Source organism: Strongylocentrotus purpuratus, unplaced genomic scaffold (genome assembly GCF_000002235.5).
Source record: "Strongylocentrotus purpuratus isolate Spur 01 unplaced genomic scaffold, Spur_5.0 spur5_scaffold_13, whole genome shotgun sequence".
NCBI classification, from domain to species: Eukaryota; Metazoa; Echinodermata; class Echinoidea; order Camarodonta; family Strongylocentrotidae; genus Strongylocentrotus; species Strongylocentrotus purpuratus.
This window is the reverse complement of record NW_022145598.1, coordinates 6,758,386-6,777,458: the sequence shown is the minus strand read 5'-3', so window position 1 is coordinate 6,777,458 and position 19,073 is coordinate 6,758,386. Positions and strand designations below refer to the sequence as shown.

General features: G+C 40.0%; 1 protein-coding gene across 2 annotated transcripts in view; it reads left to right on the top strand.

The window, feature by feature from the left end:
• The first annotated feature begins 6,292 nt into the window (after positions 1-6,292).
• The window catches only part of LOC100888291 (receptor-type tyrosine-protein phosphatase F), a 41,717-nt gene continuing 28,936 nt past the window's right edge, over positions 6,293-19,073 (top strand). Inside the window, exons 1-3 of one of the 2 annotated variants that reach the window (XM_030982787.1) lie at positions 6,293-6,394; positions 7,539-7,681; positions 17,216-17,500. In XM_030982787.1, coding sequence (XP_030838647.1) covers positions 7,600-7,681; positions 17,216-17,500 — 367 coding nt within the window. In that variant the 5' untranslated portion in view covers positions 6,293-6,394; positions 7,539-7,599. The other variant, XM_030982786.1, reaches the window with a different exon arrangement.

Here is a 19,073-nt window from a genome sequence, read left to right as displayed (position 1 = left end):
CTTGACATGCTGTGGACCAATCACACCTTAGCAACTCTCTGAGCTATCTAATACAAGTATTTAAGTCTATGTGTAGATGTGTTTTTAGTTTAGTAGATAGGTGGCTGGACTACCGATCATTAGGTACATGTATGTGGTTCAAATCTCGGCCACTTCACTAAGGTCTAGCTTTGGCAAGACCTTAACATACATTTACTACACTCAAACTATGTTGTACCAAAATATGTAGCCTAGTTAAGGTCAGGTAACATACATGCAGGAGCACCTTGCTATATAGATGAGCGCTATACTAGAGTGCAATATTATTATTATTATCTTTTATTAGAGCATATTTTTGTCTTGCCAAGTGAACTTGATTACTTTGAAGGTAATTTCAAAGGCACAGGGTTGGTGAACGTGACTCGTCACCTTATTTATTTTTCTAAAGCATCAACACAAAAACCCACATATTATTATTTTATCAAGGATAAAAACTCGGGTCACAACTATTGGGCCCTTGATTTTGTTACCATCTTGTCAAAATGAAACACTCGATCTAACTCATTTCCAAGCATCAGAAGACGGTTGTTGATATCAATGATGTAGTTGGAAGATCATATACTTCAAAGTTATAATCAAGGAATTATCAGAGCTGGAGTCCAAACTGAGGATAATTTATGCAAACATCTGGCAGATTCCAAAGGATAGTCAATAGAATTATTAAACTGCCTTGGTTCTTTGATATTTGATGCGCGATGCCACCAAAGTAAAAGAAAACATTTTAGAGAGGATGTGAACTTTTTGGGTTTTTGTTTGCACAGTTGATTTATTATATCAATAAACATAGAAAACAAATAGGCAATTGTTTAGTAATTATGTACGATGCCACTCTGAAAATCCCATTCCTCAACAAGCAAGATTTCTTGAGATATTGCCTTAAGAGTGTAATAAATATGTACTGCTTCAAGTACAATATTGATCCCTTGCTGATTGCTTTTCTGATTTTCATATTTTATATGGTACTATCAAGAAAATATTTCTATTAAATTAAATCAACCAGAGTAAAGTCCACATGTGTCCACTCATGGAATTAGCAACTTTAAATCTTGTATTTTTGGACGTGTATCTGTTTGCTTACACCTGGTTATACCATTCATGAGCACTTTCTGTGTAACCAATTATCATTATATTGAATACCTTTAATTGCATATGTGCATCCTCTGTAGCAATACTGGCCGCGGGTGTTTCATCGTTAGTTCTTTTGAATCAATGTGCATGTATTCGGAGAGCGCATATATATTTGTCGTGGTTGTTGTGGCATTGAGCCTACTTCAGAGGAAATTGTTAAGCTTTTACTCCAGCTGTAATTACTCCTTGTTATTATATTAAAGTTTCACATCACTTTAAGAGGGTCAATTTGTAGGATCACTGTGTAAGTTTATACGTATGTTTATATGTATAAGTTTATACATGGCACGCACCCTCCAAATCCATGTATAAACTTATACGTTTTGGATGGTCTGTACGATGTATAAATTTATACGTTTTGGATGGTCTGTACGATGTATAAATTTATACGTTTTGGATGGTCAGTACGATGTATAAATTTATACGTTTTGGATGGTCTGTACAATGTATAAATTTATACGAACTACCATGGCACCCTCGATCGGACTACTTTCACCAACGAACAAAAGCACCTTTATGGACACTGTTAGAGCCTGCCCCTGACAACTACACCCAAAACAATTAATTCCCCCATTATCTCTGTAAAATAATGTAGATAGTTAATGTGGGAAGTCTAATTTGGCTAATTTGGTCATGTAAGTGTTTGTTTATGGATAATTGTCCAGGGTTATATAGTTATCCTATGAGAGGTATTGTCCGGGAAACATTGCCTGTAATTTTATTGTGGTAGTCCAAGGGTGTTGTTGATCTGAAATGATGGCCTGGAAAGGGGGGGGGGGTGGGCTGGTCGACCGCGGAAACGTTTTGGATGGTCTGTACGATGTATAAATTTATACGTTTTGGATGGTCTGTACGATGTATAAATTTATACGTTTTGGATGGTCAGTACGATGTATAAACTTATACGTTTTGGATGGTCTGTACGATGTATAAATTTATACGTTTTGGATGGTCTGTACGATGTATAAACTTATACGTTTTGGATGGTCTGTACGATGTATAAATTTATACGTTTTGGATGGTCTGTACGATGTATAAATTTATACGTTTTTGGATGGTCTGTACGATGTATAAACTTATACGTTTTTAAAGGGTCCATGTCATGTATAAAGTTATACGTCAGAACAAACAGCATGATATACATTTGTATATTTTGCAAGTTGTGTTATTTATAAAAGTGATTGACAACCTATTTTGTGTAAATAATTATTTATTTGTTATCAGTGCATTTATTTGTATTGCCAAATAAAGAAACATGGATTACATTTCAACTGCAAAAAGCATCATTAATTAATTATTTAAGTGTATTGTGTTAATGTTTGTATAAATGCGATGTCTTTCTACTACTGCATGAGAAAGAGAGAATTTACTTTTAGTGATTTCATAAATACTTTAATGAGGAAAGCGAAGGAGTGAAAATGAGAAAGTTAAATATACAGCGAAAATGTCATATAAAGTGTGATGGAGGTGATAGTTGGCTATACCATGAGAAAAGCAAAGCAGTGGAGGCTATAAGCCCTATAAATGAGAGAGTTCTCAAATTATAAGGATTTGGCATGTAATTTGATTTGAATCTGGATTACCCAAGTCCAGATTGGAATAAATTATTGTTCTATACACATCGTCGTCAAGGGTAAATACCCAAACAATGAAATAAGAACATAGATCATAAAAACTGGTATACGAAATACGACATGAATATCTTTTTCTTTTACATATAAGTTTAAATGCCATAGGCTTAGGAAGATTTTCAGGATTTGTTTTTGACCCGCCGTTTGAATTTTTTCCCCCGACTGCCCCCCCCCCCCCCCGTTGTCACCATTTTAGACAGTCCAAAATTGTTAAGCCTTCCCTTTTCTTCTCTCTTTGCTCTACCCCCATTTTTAGACCACCACTAGGGAGGGGGGAAGGGTGATTACCTGGAAACACAGTATTTTTTGCCTTTTGGGTCTAAATTATATATACCAATAGGCAATAAAATCATACGAACGCATAGCGCGAGCTGATTTTGTTTCTCTTTCTCGAAAAAGTGACCTGAAATCAATGCATTCTAAACCCTTATTTTAAATAAGTCCCCTGAAATAATCATTTTAACATGGGTTAAATAGATTAAACAAATATGGCGTCGGAGGTTCTAGGACGCTAATCACGTTCGGAATTCCATATGTAGTTTAACCATGCGAGCGCAAAGCGTGAGCAGGGACGTGTCCAAAGGGGGGGGGGGGGGGGGGGTGTGGGGGTGCGACACCCCCATCTATCAGGATATTTTCGGTAAAATTGCGTTGCCATCGGGAAAAAAAGAGAAAAAGGGGAGGGAAAAAAGATAGGGAAGGGAAAGAAAAGAAAAAAAGAAAAAAGGAAAAGAAAGGAAGGAAAGGAAAGAAAGGAAAAAAAAGGAAAGAAAAGAGAAGAAAAAAAGAAAACAAGGGAGGAGAGGAAAGAAAGGAAAAGAAAGAAAAGAAATAAAAGGAAAAAAAGAAGAAAAAAAGAGAAAAGGGGAAACAATAGAAACCGGGGGTGAAAGAGAGGAGAGAGGGGGAGGTAAGAGCCTGAGAGAGGAGGAGTGGGAGTAAAAGAGAGAAGGGGGTTGTTGGGTGGAGTCGTCTCGTCGAGGGAGCAAGAAAGACACGCATAAATGTGTTGTGTCGGGTCAGCTGTGTCGGTATTTTTGCTCGATCCTCGTGTACTATTTCAATGCAGAAGTTTGAAGTCGGTGAGATGTATAATGTCGGTCGGCCGACAAGTTTTTTCCCCCTACGAACTGTGACTTTTTATTCGCTGTGACTACAACTACAATACTTGTATTTTCTCGAAGTTTCATTTTCCTATAATATCAGCTAAAGAAATCAGAGGTTTAAAATTTTCGGAAAACTAAATTCAAACAAGGATTAAGAGTCAATAACGGTACAACGAATCGTCTTCCTTTCTCTAATATGTTAATGAAACGCCAAAGCCTCCGCGCTTCGCGCGAGAGGGGAAACTTCATTAAGACAAGGATTAAGAGTAGAGAACGGTACAATGAATCTTCTGCTTTCTTTCATAATTTAAGGAAACGTCAAAGCTTCCGCGCTTCGCGACTGAAGAGAAAAAACTGGATTCACACAATTAGGGTTAAACTGAATTCAGACAAGGATTAAGAGTCGAGAATAGTAGAAGGAATCGTGTGCTTTCTCTAATAATTTAAGGAAACGTCAAAGCTTTAGCGCTTCGCGCGAGAGGGGGAAAACTGAATTCAGACAATTAGGGTTAAACTGAATCCAGACAAGGATTAAGAGTCAAGTACGTTATAACGAATCGTCTTCTTTCTTTAATAATTAATGCTATGGTCACATTACCCAAAGGTAGCCTGCTCGGCGGCCGAGCGGCGAGTTTTTAACCAATTCTGCCCGGCGGCTGCCCGGCCATCGAGCGGTGGCCGCCCAGGCACCGCTTGTTTTAAGGGCATCGCCCGGTCGCCGCTGAAGTTTTAGCGCGGAGTTAAAATTTGGGCGGCGCCTGCTCACTTTTCACTCGCCGCCCAAAATACGCTCGGTTCCTGGGCGGTCGCCGCCCGGCACCGACCTAATCGCTGGGCGATGCCTAAATTCCAGCAGCGACCAAGCAGGCTACTGATCGGTCGGTCGCTGCTCTGATTTGTGACCGTAGCTTAAGGAAACGTGTAGGCTCTCGCGCTACGCGCGGGAGGGGGGGGGGGGGGGAAACTGAATTCAGACGAACATATCGTCCACTTTTCTCTATCTTGATGAAACGTTAAAGCTTCCGCGCTTCGCGTGGGAGGGGGGGGGGGACTGAATTCAGACAAGGATTAAGAGTCGAGTACGTTATAACGAATTGTCTTCTTTCTTTAATAATTTAATGAAACGTCTAAGCTACCGCGCTTCGCGTGGAATGGGGAAACTGAATTCAGACAATGATTAAAAGCCGACTGAGAACGATACAACAAATCGTCTTCATTTTCTAATATTTTAATGAAACGTCTAAGCTTCCGCGCTTCGCGCGGGAGGCCTTTCACCCATCCCCTTTCAAGTGATTCGCTTGCTCACTACCGCCCCTCCCTAAAATAAGATCCTAGCTACGCGCCTGAAATATATAGCTATGATGCTGATTAAGTTGACGAAATAATTCGTATCTTTATTTTGTCGAGGAAAATGACCATTTGCGCATATGCAAGTACTATAGATAGTTCAAAGGAAAACAATTAAGCCTTCGGCCCCGGGTTTATAGAGTTAAATTTGTAGATATTGGGACATTTAATGTTGTCGGTAATTGGTGGCTACTTTTGTCGGTAATCGTTGGCCTCTACAGTCTACACCCCCTCCCCCCCCCCCCAACTGAAAAAGGTCTATAGACGCCCCTGACCACATGGGCCCCTTATTGTCATTTGACAGGTGTGACAAATACAGCCTATTTGTTGATGATAAGCCATACATGCATCAAATCGTATGTTCAGAGCCAGAAGGGCATTTACTTTTTGTTGAAGTAAATATCCTTCTGGCTCCAAACAGATGAAATGTCTCATTTTCTCTGTCTCTCTGTGTTTCTGTTCTCCCCTCCTCCTCTCGCTCTCTCCCTCTCTCTCTCTCTCTCTCTCTCTCGCTCTCTCTCTCTCTCTCTCTCCTCTCTCTCTCTCTCTCATAATCCATGATGATCTCTTCATTCCATTCCATTCTATTCATTTTATTTTAATTTTTTAATTTCCAACAAAATACAATACATAATAACGAGTACAATGTAAAATATTTAGAAACCATAGTTACATTCGTAATAAACAAATCTTAACAGCAATTTATACATTTGAGAAAGACAAAAATTGAATTATAAATTTAACTGCATTTATATTTTGAGGAAATAATAATAATAATACTCAGTTTTTATATAAAATGAAGAAAAAGGGAGATAATTTGCATTCATACATACATGTACACTCTCTCCCATACACACCAACACACTGTCTGATGAACATTAAAAATATAGGTTATTGCACTATTGAGTATTGTCTTAATACTATACTATATGTGTGGGTGTGTGTTTTGCGCGTTCATGCACTTATCACACAACATAACTCTATTTTATTTTTAGCTACCAGGAAGCAAGGTTGCACATACATCACTGAATACCATTTACATATAGTGCCGAACGACACTGCTGTATAAGTAATGACCGTGACTTTGTACACTTAATCACTGGATACAGATCGCAAAAGACAAAGTTGTGAAGTCAGGAAATTGTGAGGCTTAGTGATTTCTTTCTTATTTTGTGCAAAGTGTTCTTTTCTTTTTCGTGTGTAAACTGAATTGCAGTTGAGATTATTTCTGCATTGAGGTAATGTGTTTATTTCATAATAATAATAATAATCTGTTTTTTATATAGCGCTCAATACACCGATCCAACGATGTGCCTAAGCGCTTTACAGATATATTATTACCCCGGTCATCGGATTCAGGCTTACCCACACACAATGTGGGCACATTTTCCACTCCCTGGGGAGCATTCCAGCCAGTCGCCATTTTACAAGCGCACACTTGCTCGTCCAACCACATGAACGTTCGCATCCTACCGGGTACCCATTTAACACCTGGGTGGAGAGTAGCAAGTGCAGGTTAATATCTTGCCAAAGGTGTTATTACGGATAAGGCAGGGTCATATCATGCTTGTGCATGGATAATTTCAAGCGATTAACGGAGGGGACATCATAAGTGCTATAATAGAGATGAAATCACTGATAGAATTATGTTTGTTTTTATTTATTGGAAAAATATTCTATAGGGGTGATTGACATAATTTCATTTCTTTGACGCAGTGGTTAAAAGGCTGCATCAATTCACATTGTGATAATCACCAGCAGTTTTCACCCTGTCTCTTCATTACACTGATAATAAGATGGGCCTGTTGATTCAAACAATCTGAAGTTGACTGATGAAAAGTTTCTTTACAGTATTGCTGTAAGCACTGGGTTGTGATTTCATTGTTGTATTGATTGTTTTTAAATTGTGCAATACATGCATTATAGATATACAATCAATTTGATATGCATGATGCTTTTTATTACTCAACAGTAACTCTGTTCTCACTTGCATTCTGAAAAGAAATACCAATATCATTTTTCTTTTTTCCTATGATGGAGCGATAACTAGGTGCATTCACGCTGCCATCTAATGATGTCTTCTTTTACGCAACAGGTTCTATTCACACTAGCATTTTTATGATAGTGACCATTTATTTTCCCAATTTATTTTATGCTGTGATCACATGACATGGTGCATTTCACACTGCCATTTTGTCATGCTTTATTTGCACATCAGGATGTGTTCACACTAACAGTTTGATAATATAAATATTGATATATTTTCTTATTCCTTTCTTTGATTCAGTGATCACAAGACAAGGTGCATTCACACTGCACTGATCTGACACATCTGAATCATATGAATCATGGAGCAGTGGAAAATAGATTGTGTTGCAGTGGTGGTGCTGGCCACGGTTCTCGTTCTCACCATTGGACAGTCTGCTGCATGTAAGTTGACGATCTTATCATAACAGGGTGCTTCAAAATCAACTTGCCCTCTTGCCCTAGAATAATGAAATATTCCTATTCTTTGCCATGCCTGTCACATTGGCAAGCAAAACATTTTTTCATTTGATGTGCATATAGGATTGTATTTTATAGCAACTAAGTTCGGTATTCGAGCAAGTGCTTCAAAGATCAAGTTGCCCGTTTTGACAAGTTCAAAATTAGAATGTTGTTGCATCTTCTGTACGTGAGTTGAGTGTTTGTTTTGTTTTGTGTGGATGATCTAAACAGGTGTACTACCCAATAAACAAGTTCACGTGAAAATCACGTCAATATCAAGGTATCGACTGGAACAGATTTACGTTCTTCAAACACTTGACATTTACGTGATTGTGTTAACACGTTTCTTGCACTAGGTCACTTATAAAACACGTACACTAAATCACGCAATTGTCACTGGAATATCACCATTATAATGACGTGATTATCCCTACCTTGGAGACCATGGTTTGTTAACCTAATACTCCCGTTTTTGTTTGGTTATGAAATTACATCTTCATAAACGAAATTATCACTTTCTTTAGAAGTTTTAGAATCGCGTCACAGAAACACGTGAAGCGTTAGTGATAGCTTTAGTCAAAATATCTGCGTGAAATTCACGTGAATATTAAGATGCTGACTTGAGATGAATCATGTTCTTCATTCACGTGAAATTTACGTCGAAGAGGAAATATGTTACTGTAACCCGCGTTCAACCCAATAATTACGCAAATGTTACACAATAAATGAATACAAATAATGACGTTCTCATCCCGTTTCTGAACATCGTGTTTTGGATCTTCCATAATTACGTCCAGGCGCGCCGGAAGCAGTTTTTGATTAGAGAGGGGAGGGGGGGGGGGGGGGGGGGGGGGTGCAAACATCCCAGAAGAAAAAGCTAGTTGCAAATGGTCTAAATGATCCAGTTGATCCAGGCCAGTTAGAATTCAACTGGTCTAGCTGAGCCATTAGTAGAACCATTGGGTAAAACTTCCAACCAGTTGAACGGAAACAACACTTCAATACTGGTACGTCTGTATTTCCAATGTAAAGGCATTTGTAATAAGTAGACATACATAATTTAATTAATCGAATTTTTTTCATATACTTGTATTTTATTGAAATTATTTCAGTTCATAGTTAATGTTTCCCTTATTCATGTTTAATTAAATGTAATTTATACGAAGTAGCGAAATGTCCTAATAACTGGTAATTTATATTTGTAGTATTTTCGAAATGAATTGTATATAGTACAAAATCATCAGTAATTAAGAAATACGCTGTAAATTCAGATAAATTGTTTAAAAAAAAAAACATTGATCTGCACGCACCCCATATTCAATATGCAAATTAATTGGTGTCAAATGGTTCAACTGGAAATATGCCAACAGTCAGTTATCAACTGGTGAAACTGGAAATATGCACACAGGCCAGTTATCAACTGGTGCAATGAAAATATGCCAACAGTCAGTTATCAACTGGTGCAAATAGAAATATGCCAACAGTCACGGGATTATCACCACGGAACTTAAATGGTAACTATGAAACCATCAATACACCCAAGAATAAATCATTGTTCACACCTAAAAAATCACAGATTCACACCTAAGATTAATAATCCGTTTGAGTTACGAGATCATCACCACGGAACTTATGGTCACTTTGACCACCATTTAAAAAAGTGTTTTCAGACAGGTGTTAAAAAGGTGTTTTCGAGTGCTATACAAACCCAACGCGTTCTTCCTCTTTGATCCTCGACCACATCAAGTGGTAACACGTTCCTAGTAGAATCGAAGTACGGCAATTCCGTTCGTAGTACGTCCATCTCGCTTTAAGTACGTTGTCACTCCGTCCAATTGCAGGACGGGTAGAATTTTGAACAGGCAAACATTTCTAGACCACCCTTCCCGTCCAAGCCAGTCCGAGCCCGTCCATGAAGTCCTTAAAAAGATCGTAAATAGTTGCTAATACGTTCACACATAGTTCGAGCCCGGCCCCCCTCTCAGTGTTATTTAGGGTACGCATATGCGTGTTCCCTCCTTTTGAAAACACCCCCTAAGTCCGGTGTGTAAAGTCAATTTTGTGTATGTACGAGCCGGACTTTGGTGCGTGAAAAGTACCCCTTTACCGGACATTTTGCTAACACGCATGCGGTCATTCCTACCACGGAGTGTGTGTGTGTGGGGGGGGGGGGGGGGGGGCGGGAGTTCGAGCCCGTTCGGCAATATTTTCCAGATCGTCGTGTGAACTAGTTTGGTGTGATAGGTGCTTGACTTGAACGTCTTGATCTGCAAAGCCTAAAGCGTTGAAGTTGAACGGAAATGAGGAATGGCGAGAACGCGCTGGGTTCGTATAACTATCCCGAGTCAGGACGGGATTGCACACGCTCTAGGAGCGCTTTCGAACGCACTCAGAACGAGATGAGGAAGAGTTGAACTGCCTCTGAACGGAGTGGTCGGGTTAAAAACTAGTTATAACAAGTGGCGAGCTAGTTAGAATGGGTTTGGACGTATTGGGAACGAGGTAGAACTAGTTAATAATGGGTTTAAACTGACTACGTCTACGAACTGGCTTGGACTGTCTAATCTACCCGATCTGAACTTAATAATGAACTGGCTGTGGGCGGGGTACGAACGAGATGGACGTATTGAGGACTGTTTATGAACGAACTAGGATCGTATTACACATTCGACCCCGACCACAACCCGTTTTACGATTTTCTTGGACGGTTCCAGAACGTAGTGAGAACTAGTTTGGTGTGATGGGGGCTTAAGACCAGAAACCGTTCATATCACTTCAAACCATTTATCACTTCTGATTAAACAGTCAGTAGCAGATACTGAAGTCTGACAACGTTTGAAATTTTGTGGTCCAGAGATCTAGAAATCTAGGGGTCCTCGTACACCAGACCCATGTTCATATCAAGCCCTGATATAGATTATGTTTGTTTTTGTGCACACTGAGGCTGTTCACACCGGCAGAGATAGCGCGCGCTAGACCGCGCTATCTCTACGGTTTGGAAGGTACAACGTCATTTTGGTCCGCCCAACAGCGAGCCACGGCGAGCCAAAACGGCGTGCCACTGGAGCACCTCTTGGGGGTGGTCCACGAGAGAGAGCGCGGTCTGGCGCGCGCTAGAAAAAAGGGGGTGCTACGATAGACCGCGCTATCTCATTGCGGTGTGAACAGCCTCACTGACCCCTTAACCTAACCAGCACATGTACTATTTTGTTCTTACATCATGTATGAAGCAAGCGACATAAATGGAAGGGCTTGCCAAAAATCAACAGATGGGAAGAAACTTATTTTCGCATGACCAGAGAGAATATAAAAATATTTTATATATTTCTCCTGAGGGGTGACCAAGTTGTTTGTTACACATAAGTCTAAAGTCCATCTCCTATATGGAAGTGGTATAACTCCCATTTCCGCTGTCTGTGTATATAACTGAGAATGTGCGTGAAGCCCAAAGTGTGAGAAATATTCCAGAGATTCACCAAAGTCACAAAAATATAAAGTGGTGATGATCCAGTTAATGGCCGAAAAATAGATCATATCAATAGTGCTTTTGTAAGAAGAACAGAAGACTGAGAGTTTGAACTGATTGAGCGCATGCTCCATAAATATTACCCTCCACTTGAGCATAATTTTGTGTCTTTTCTCGTTGCGAGTGCAAGGCTCAGCCTGATTGCGTGCAGCTTTTCACTATTTCTCTGTCGCTCTCCAAACATCGGGTCACGCAGGGGCGTTGCTAGACCTTTTTCAGTGGGGGGGGGGGGGGGGGGTAGAGGCCAAAGATTACCGACAAAACTAGCCACCGATTATCGACAAAAATAAATGCCCCAATATCTACAAATTTAACCCTATAAACCCGGGGCCGAAGGCTAAATTGTTTTTCCTATGGACTATCTATAGTAATTGCGTATGCGCAAATGATCATTTCCTCGACGACATAAATAGACGAATATTTCGTCAACTTAGTCAACACCGAAGCTATATATTTTAATGCAGGTGCGGAGCTAGGATCTTATTTTAGGGAGGGGCGGTAGTGAGCAAGCGAATCACTTAAAGAGCACGCGAAGCGCGCTCATTAGTGGGTGTCGGTGTTAAGCCTCCCGCACGAAGCGTGGAAGCTTAGACGTTTCCTTAAATTATTAGGAAAAGAAGACGATTTATTGTACCGATCTCGACTGTTAATCCTTGTCTGAATGAAGTTCCCCCCCCCCTCCCGCGCGGAAGCTTTGACGTTTTATTAAATTATTATAAAATGTAGACGATTTGCTGTACCGTTCTCAATGTTAATCCTTGTCTGAATTCAGTTTCTCCCCCTCCCTCGCAAAGCGCGGAAGCTTTTTAGACGTTTCATAAATTATGAGAAAAAGCAGACGATTCGGTGTACTGTTCTCGACTCTTAATCCTTATCTGAATTCAGTACTCCCCCTCCCGCGCGAAGCGCGGAAGTTATGGCGTTTTATTAAATTATTAGAGAAAGTAGACGATTCGTTGAACAGTGCTCGACTCTTAAGCCTTGTCTGAATTCAGTTTCTCCCCCTCCCCTTGACGTATCATTAAATTATGAGAAAAAGCAGACGATTCGTTTAACCGTGCTCGAGTCTTAATCCTTGTCTGAATTCAGTTTCCCCCTTTCAGCGCGAAAAGCTTAGACGTTTGATTTAATTATTATAGAAAGAAGACGATACGTTGCACCGTTATCGACTCTTATTAAGCTCTATCTGAATTCAGTTTCCCTCCCTTGCGCGAAGCGCGGAAGCTTTGACGTTTCCTTAAATTTATGAGAGAAAGAAGACGATTCGTTGTAATTTTCTCGACTCGTCTAAATGAAGTTTTCTCCACCCGCGCAAAGCGCGGAAATTTTGGCGTTTCATCAAAATATAGAGAAAGGAAGACGATTCGTCGTACCGTTGTTGACTCTTAATCCTTGTTTGAATTAGTTTCCCCGAAAATTTTTAACCTCTGATTTCTTTAGCTGATATTATAGGAAAGTGAAACTTCGAGAAAATACAAGTATTGTAGTTGTAGTCACTCTCGAAGTCGTCACAGCGGATAAAAAGTCACAGTTCGTAGGGAAAAAAAACTTGTCGACCGACCGACAATATACATCTCACCGACTTCAAACTTCTACATTGATATATACAGTAGTACACGAGGATCGAGCAAGAATACCGACACAGCTGACCCGACACAGCAACATATTTACCCATGTCTTTTTTGCTTCCTTGACGAGACGACTCCACCGACAACCCCCTCCCTTTATTTTACTCCCACTCCTCCTTTCTCAGGCTCTTACCCCCCCCTCTCTCCTCTCTTCACCCCCCCCCCGTTTCTTTTGTTTCCCTTTTCTCTTTTTTCTTTTTTTTTTCCTTCCTTTTCTTCCTTATCTTCCTTTTCCTCTCTTTCCTCTTCTCCCTCTTTTTCTTTTTTCTCTTTCTTTCCTTTCTCTTTTCTTTCCTTTCTTTCTTTTCTTTTCCTTTTCTTTTTTCTTTTCTTTCCCTTTCCCTCTCTTTTTTCCTTTTTTCCCGACGGCAGCGCAATTTTACCGACAATATCCTGACAGGTGGAGGGGTGTCGCACCCCCCACACCCCCCCCCCCCCTGTGGCGACGCCCCTGGGGTCACGGTCTTTGGCAGCAGGTTCTATCTTCCTCCGATTACCACATCCTTTTTATCAGGAAATATATATATATATATGAGTCATCTGCATAGAATGTTTGCTGATAATTGCCTTGAATTGTATTTGTTTAAATTGTATTTGTTTAAATGATCATCCAATAATGGGACCTTTATGTTGTCCCACTACCACTTAACGTATAGAAATCAGACATGTGATATGATATGCCATGTTCTATCAGCTGATGTAAATGAACTTTTATATTTCTGGTAGGAATGAATAAATATTGCATTTTAAACTAATTTCTGAATAACCAAGTCAAGAGAGCAAACTGAAATGGTGCAGCCCTTATGAAATACACACATCCGATATCTTTCATGAGAAGCAAGTCATGATAACTTGAAATGACTGCTTTCAATATGGTGAATGATGAATAATACATCAATTATGTGTTTGAAGCTCTTGAAATGCATAAGACTTTCTCTTTTCTCTCAGCTCAATGTACAGTGGTTATCATTGTGTCCAACCCCCTAAAAGCTGTCCTCTATTAGGTCTGGGGTCATTTTCACGGAAAAAAGCTGAACCATAATCAGCTTCACCTCACCACAGATTTAAAGCATTTGATCCTGTTTTCTGTGTGTGTATATTGCACAACTTTTCCTTTTTACCTCTTTTTGTTCAACTTTTACTTTTGAAAACCACTTAAAGGCCCACTGCACTACTTGTAGCTACTTGCGCCCTCTCTATATCAAACAATGCCTAATCGGTGACCATTGGTCCCCATGATCCTCTTTTTCTTATGTTAACTGAGAGCTGAGTCGATGAGATAACCACCTGTCCAGTTACCTTGCAGGGCAGTCTAAACTACTTTCCATTCCTGTTCACCACACTTAGCACATAACGTGTCTTTCTGTAGTGTTTTTGCTTGTGTGAGGAAGTCACAAAAAGAATTATTGTACCAAAAAAAGGGAAAAGAGAAGAGGATATTCATGAAAGCCATCACTTTCATAAACCCAAAACAAATATGGTGTTGAAATCCTCAATTGAAAAATTCCTTTTTCCCCCTCCATTTCAGTGTTATTTTATTCCAAGATTCCTCCCCTAGATGGACATGTATCAAATTGCAATTAAGACGCCATGATCGAGGAGGATGTTCTTGACAGTGGAAATAACACATGGCTAAATGCTGCATGGTCATTGTTTTATGGTGATTGTATTCGTAGTGGTGAGCCTATCGATATTGATGAAAATCTTGATGATGCTGGCAGGCGCGGATCCAGGATTTCTTAGGGGGGGGGGGGGGCCAAATTTGAGTTTCATTAAATTATTAGAAGAAAAAAAAAACCGTTGTACCGTTCTCGTCTGATTTCAGTTTCACACCTCCCGCGCGAAAGCTTTTCGTTTCATTAAATCGTTAGAGAAAGAAGACGATTCGTATTACTATTCTCGACTCTTAATCCTTGTCTGAATTCAGTTCCCACCCCCCCCCCCTCTGCACCCCCCCCCCCGAAGCGCGGAAGCTTTGATGTTTCCTTAAATTATTAGAGAAAGAAGGCGATTCGTTGTAGCGTTCTCGACTCTTAATCCTTCCCAGAAGGAAAAACCAGTTGCAACTGGTCCAGTTAAACCAGTTAAAGCCAACTGGTAACTCTGGAAATTGAAATGGGCCAGTTGAACCAGACCAGTTGAATTCTTACTGGACCAGTTAGAATTCGACCAGTTGAAATCCAACTGGACCAGTTAGATTTCAACTGGTCAGATTCTAACTGGTCCAGTTGGAATTCAACTGGTCAGATTCTAACTGGTCCAGTTAGAATTCAACTGGCCCATTTCAATTTCCAGGGTTACCAGTTGGATTTAACTGGTCTAACTGGACCATTCAGACCAGTTAGAATTCAACTAGCCCATTTCAATTTCCAGGGTTACCAGTTGGATTTAACTGGTCTAACTGGACCATTCAGACCAGTTAGAATTCAACTGGCCCATTTCAATTTCCAGGGTTACCAGTTGGATTTAACTGGTCTAACTGGACCAATCAACTACCAATTGAAAACTTAATTAGTAATTAAAGGCATAAGTAATAGGTAGATAGGTAATAGGTAGACTTGTTAACTAAATATTTTGAATATACTTGTATTTTATTGAATCTATTTAAGTCATAGTTAATGTTTTCCCTAATTCATGTTTAATTATATGTTATTTACACGAAGTAATGAAATGTCCTAATAATTGGCAATTTGTATTTGTAGTATTTTCGAAATGAATTGCACATAACTAAATCAGCAGTAATTAAGGAATATGCTGTAAATTCAGGTAAATTGTATTGAAACATAGATATGCACGCACCCCATATCCATTATGCATATTAGCTGGTGTCAACTGGAAAAATGCACACGGACCAGTTAGAATTTGACCAGTTGAATTTTAACTGGTCCAGTTGGAATTCAACTGGTCAAATTCTAACTGGTCCAGTTGGAATTCAACTGGTCAGATTTTTAACTGGTCCAGTTGGAATTCAACTAGTCAGATTTTTAACTGGTCCAGTTGGAATTCAACTGGTCAAATTCTAACTGGTCCAGTTGGAATTCAACTTGTCAAATTCTAACTGGTCTAGTTGGAATTAACAGACCAGTTATCAACTGGAACTATGCCCACAGACCAGTTATCAACTGGTGCAACTGGAAATATGCTCACAGACCAGTTATCAACTGGCGCAACTGGATATATGCCATGCACAGACCAGTTATCAACTGGTGCAACTGGAAGTATGCAAACAGACCAGTTATCAACTGGTGTACCTGGTCATTATAAGGACTGGTTTCAGTTAAATGAAATGCAGTCGCACCAAATATCCGCTTGATGTGCATCATGGACCAGTTAGAATCAACTGGAACCAGTTAAATCTAACTGGTTCCAGTTGAATCTAACTGGTTCCAGTTGAAGTTAACTGGAACCAGTTGGAAATTTCAACTGGTGGTAACTGGTTTTTCCTTCTGGGTTGTCTAAATTCAGTCCCCTCCCCCCCCCCCTCCTGCGCGAAGATCGGAAGCTTTGACGTTTTATTAAAGTTAGTAAAGAAAGAAGACGATTCGCTGTACCGTTCTCGACTCTTAATTACTTATCTGAATTTCAAAAATGTTCTTTGTCTGCTCATTTTCTTCCTACATCCTTTTCCTTTTCTCTCCTCTCTTTTTTTGTTCTTTTTTTTTTGGCCGGCGTTTTTGGGGAGACGGTTTGAGCATATTTTGATACGTCATTATTTTGTTTCTTTCTTGCTCTTTCTTTCTATTTGTCTCTAATATACTTTTTAAGAAAAAGTCGGGGGGGGGGGGGGGCTCGAGGCTCCCGATCCCCGCCGTTTCGCGTGCCCTGACATGTAGGCATCTCAAGAAGCATATTTCTTGCCTGGATGTATATTTAGAAATTTGTCATTTTCAAACAAACGCATACAAAAGTATAATTTACTAATAATCTTGGAAAAATTCTCGGAAAATAATGTCATTTTAGCATTATTTGTAAACCACCGTTAGGGAATTAGAAACAAAAAAACACATTTGAATTTTATTTCCCCCAAGCCCCCCTCCCCCTTAACAGTACGCTCCGTGCCCCCCCCCCCCCCCATTACACCTTGTCAGGGGGAACACTGTTTGTGTGTGTGTGCTTTCTTTAGCACACACACAAAAAAATCTTTCCCTTTTTTTTCCTTCTTCTTCTTTTTGCCTGGGGGGGGGGGGGCGACCCCCCTGGATCCGTCACCGGATGCCGGTTGTGTTGATGATAAGTGTTACAACTACATGTACATCTAGACCTATATGATAAGCCCAAAAAAATAATGACGATATATCTCCCTTTTATTCTCTCACCTTACAGCACCACCGGTCATCACACTTGGTCTGACAGACGAGAGTGGTATAGATGAAGGCACTGCAAATTTCTACTGCAAGGCGACGGGTGACCCAGCCCCAACTTTTGAATGGTACAGGAACAAGAAGTGGGTGCGCGGTCTGCGTTATCAGATCGTCGAGACGGAGGGAGGGTCAGTGCTGAGGATAACGCCCCTTCGGCTTGATCGAGACAACGACCTGGCGGTGGTGTGTGAAGCAAGCAATGGCGATGGGACAGCCACAACACAGGCCAGGCTTACTGTCACTCAAGGTAATAGTCTGAATCGGGGTTATATTCAGGTTTCATGACACGTGTTCCGGTGACAATTCATCCATGGTCAGGACCCTAGACTAACTTCAACCTTGGACCAGTCACCAGACATTTACCCAAGCCTAACCCTACTACACCTGCCACTTGGTTCTTCGTCTTGAAAGAGATGTGATTGATCACATATAATTTGCAGTTGATATCATTTGCAAATTATTTGTAATTAAATTGCAACTTCATTACAAAACAGGACCTTCATGAGGAGCCTAGTGCAGTCTTTATCCTAAACCCTAAATCTTTTGATGAAATATTGTGGAGTAAATAAGAATGACCGCAAGGGACATCCGTTTAACCCTGTACATAACAGACCATACTTGTCTGCTACAGGATAGTATGGTGGCTCCTATAAGGGACACGCAAACGCAAACTTTGATGTATATATGATTTTCACGTCAAAGACGTGAAAATCCACAAATTTGACGTATACCGATGCAACAAATTTGTGGATTTTTAGGTCAAAGACGTGAAAATCCACAAATTTGACGTATACCTTTGCTTGGTAATTTTTTCGTTTTGTTGTACTCAATGGCCCTGAAGGGACACGCAGACATGAAAATCTGCGTCCGATATTCATGTCTGCGTCTCCCAAAAGGGACACGCAGACGTGAAATTGGACGCAGATTTTCTTCTTCTTCATGTCCTGGGCGTAAAAAGACTATAAAACCCTTGCATAGGTAAACGTCAATTTTGTGGATTTTCACGTCTTCGACGTGAAAATCCACAAATTTGTTGCATAGGTATACGTCAAATATATACGTCTGCGTCGGCCCAAAAGGGACACGCAGACGCGAATATTGGACGCGAATTTGTTTTCAGTAAGCTGAGCACCGGGATGATAAGTGTATATGGGTTTGTTCTGCTATGTTTTAAACAGCTTTATCTCGACATTAATTGTACACCACTAATTCATTCTATTTTTTGGACTAAAATTGATATAAACTATAGAAGGCCTAGATACATTACGCTTTGAAATTTGTAAACATATTTTGCCTGTACCAAGTAATTACTTCTTTTTGTGCATCTTGTTGCCTTCCCCCCCCCCCTCCTATCACACCCTTTTATTCTCTCTCTATTTCTTTCCATCTCTCTCTATCTCTCCTGTCCTTCCTCCCTTCCTCCCGCCATTAAGTACAGAAAAACGAAACAATTACCCAGCAAAGGTATACAGTACGTCAAATTTGTGGATTTTCACGTCTTTGACGTGAACATCCATAAATTTGTTGCATACATGTAGGTATACGTCAAATTTGTGGATTTTCACGTCTTTGACGTAAAAATCCACAAATTTGTTTCATCGGTATACGTCAAATTTGTGGATTGTCACGTCTTTGACGTGAAAATCCACAAATTTGTTGCATAGGTATATGTCAAATTTTGCGTTTGCGTGTTCCTTAGGAGCCACCATAGGATAGTATATCCAGTGATATGAGAGTACATCTATCGTTGTGACCTAATGCTGAACTATATGTTGCCTTAATGAGGTGTTATGGCTAGACCGGACGGCCCCCTTCTAATT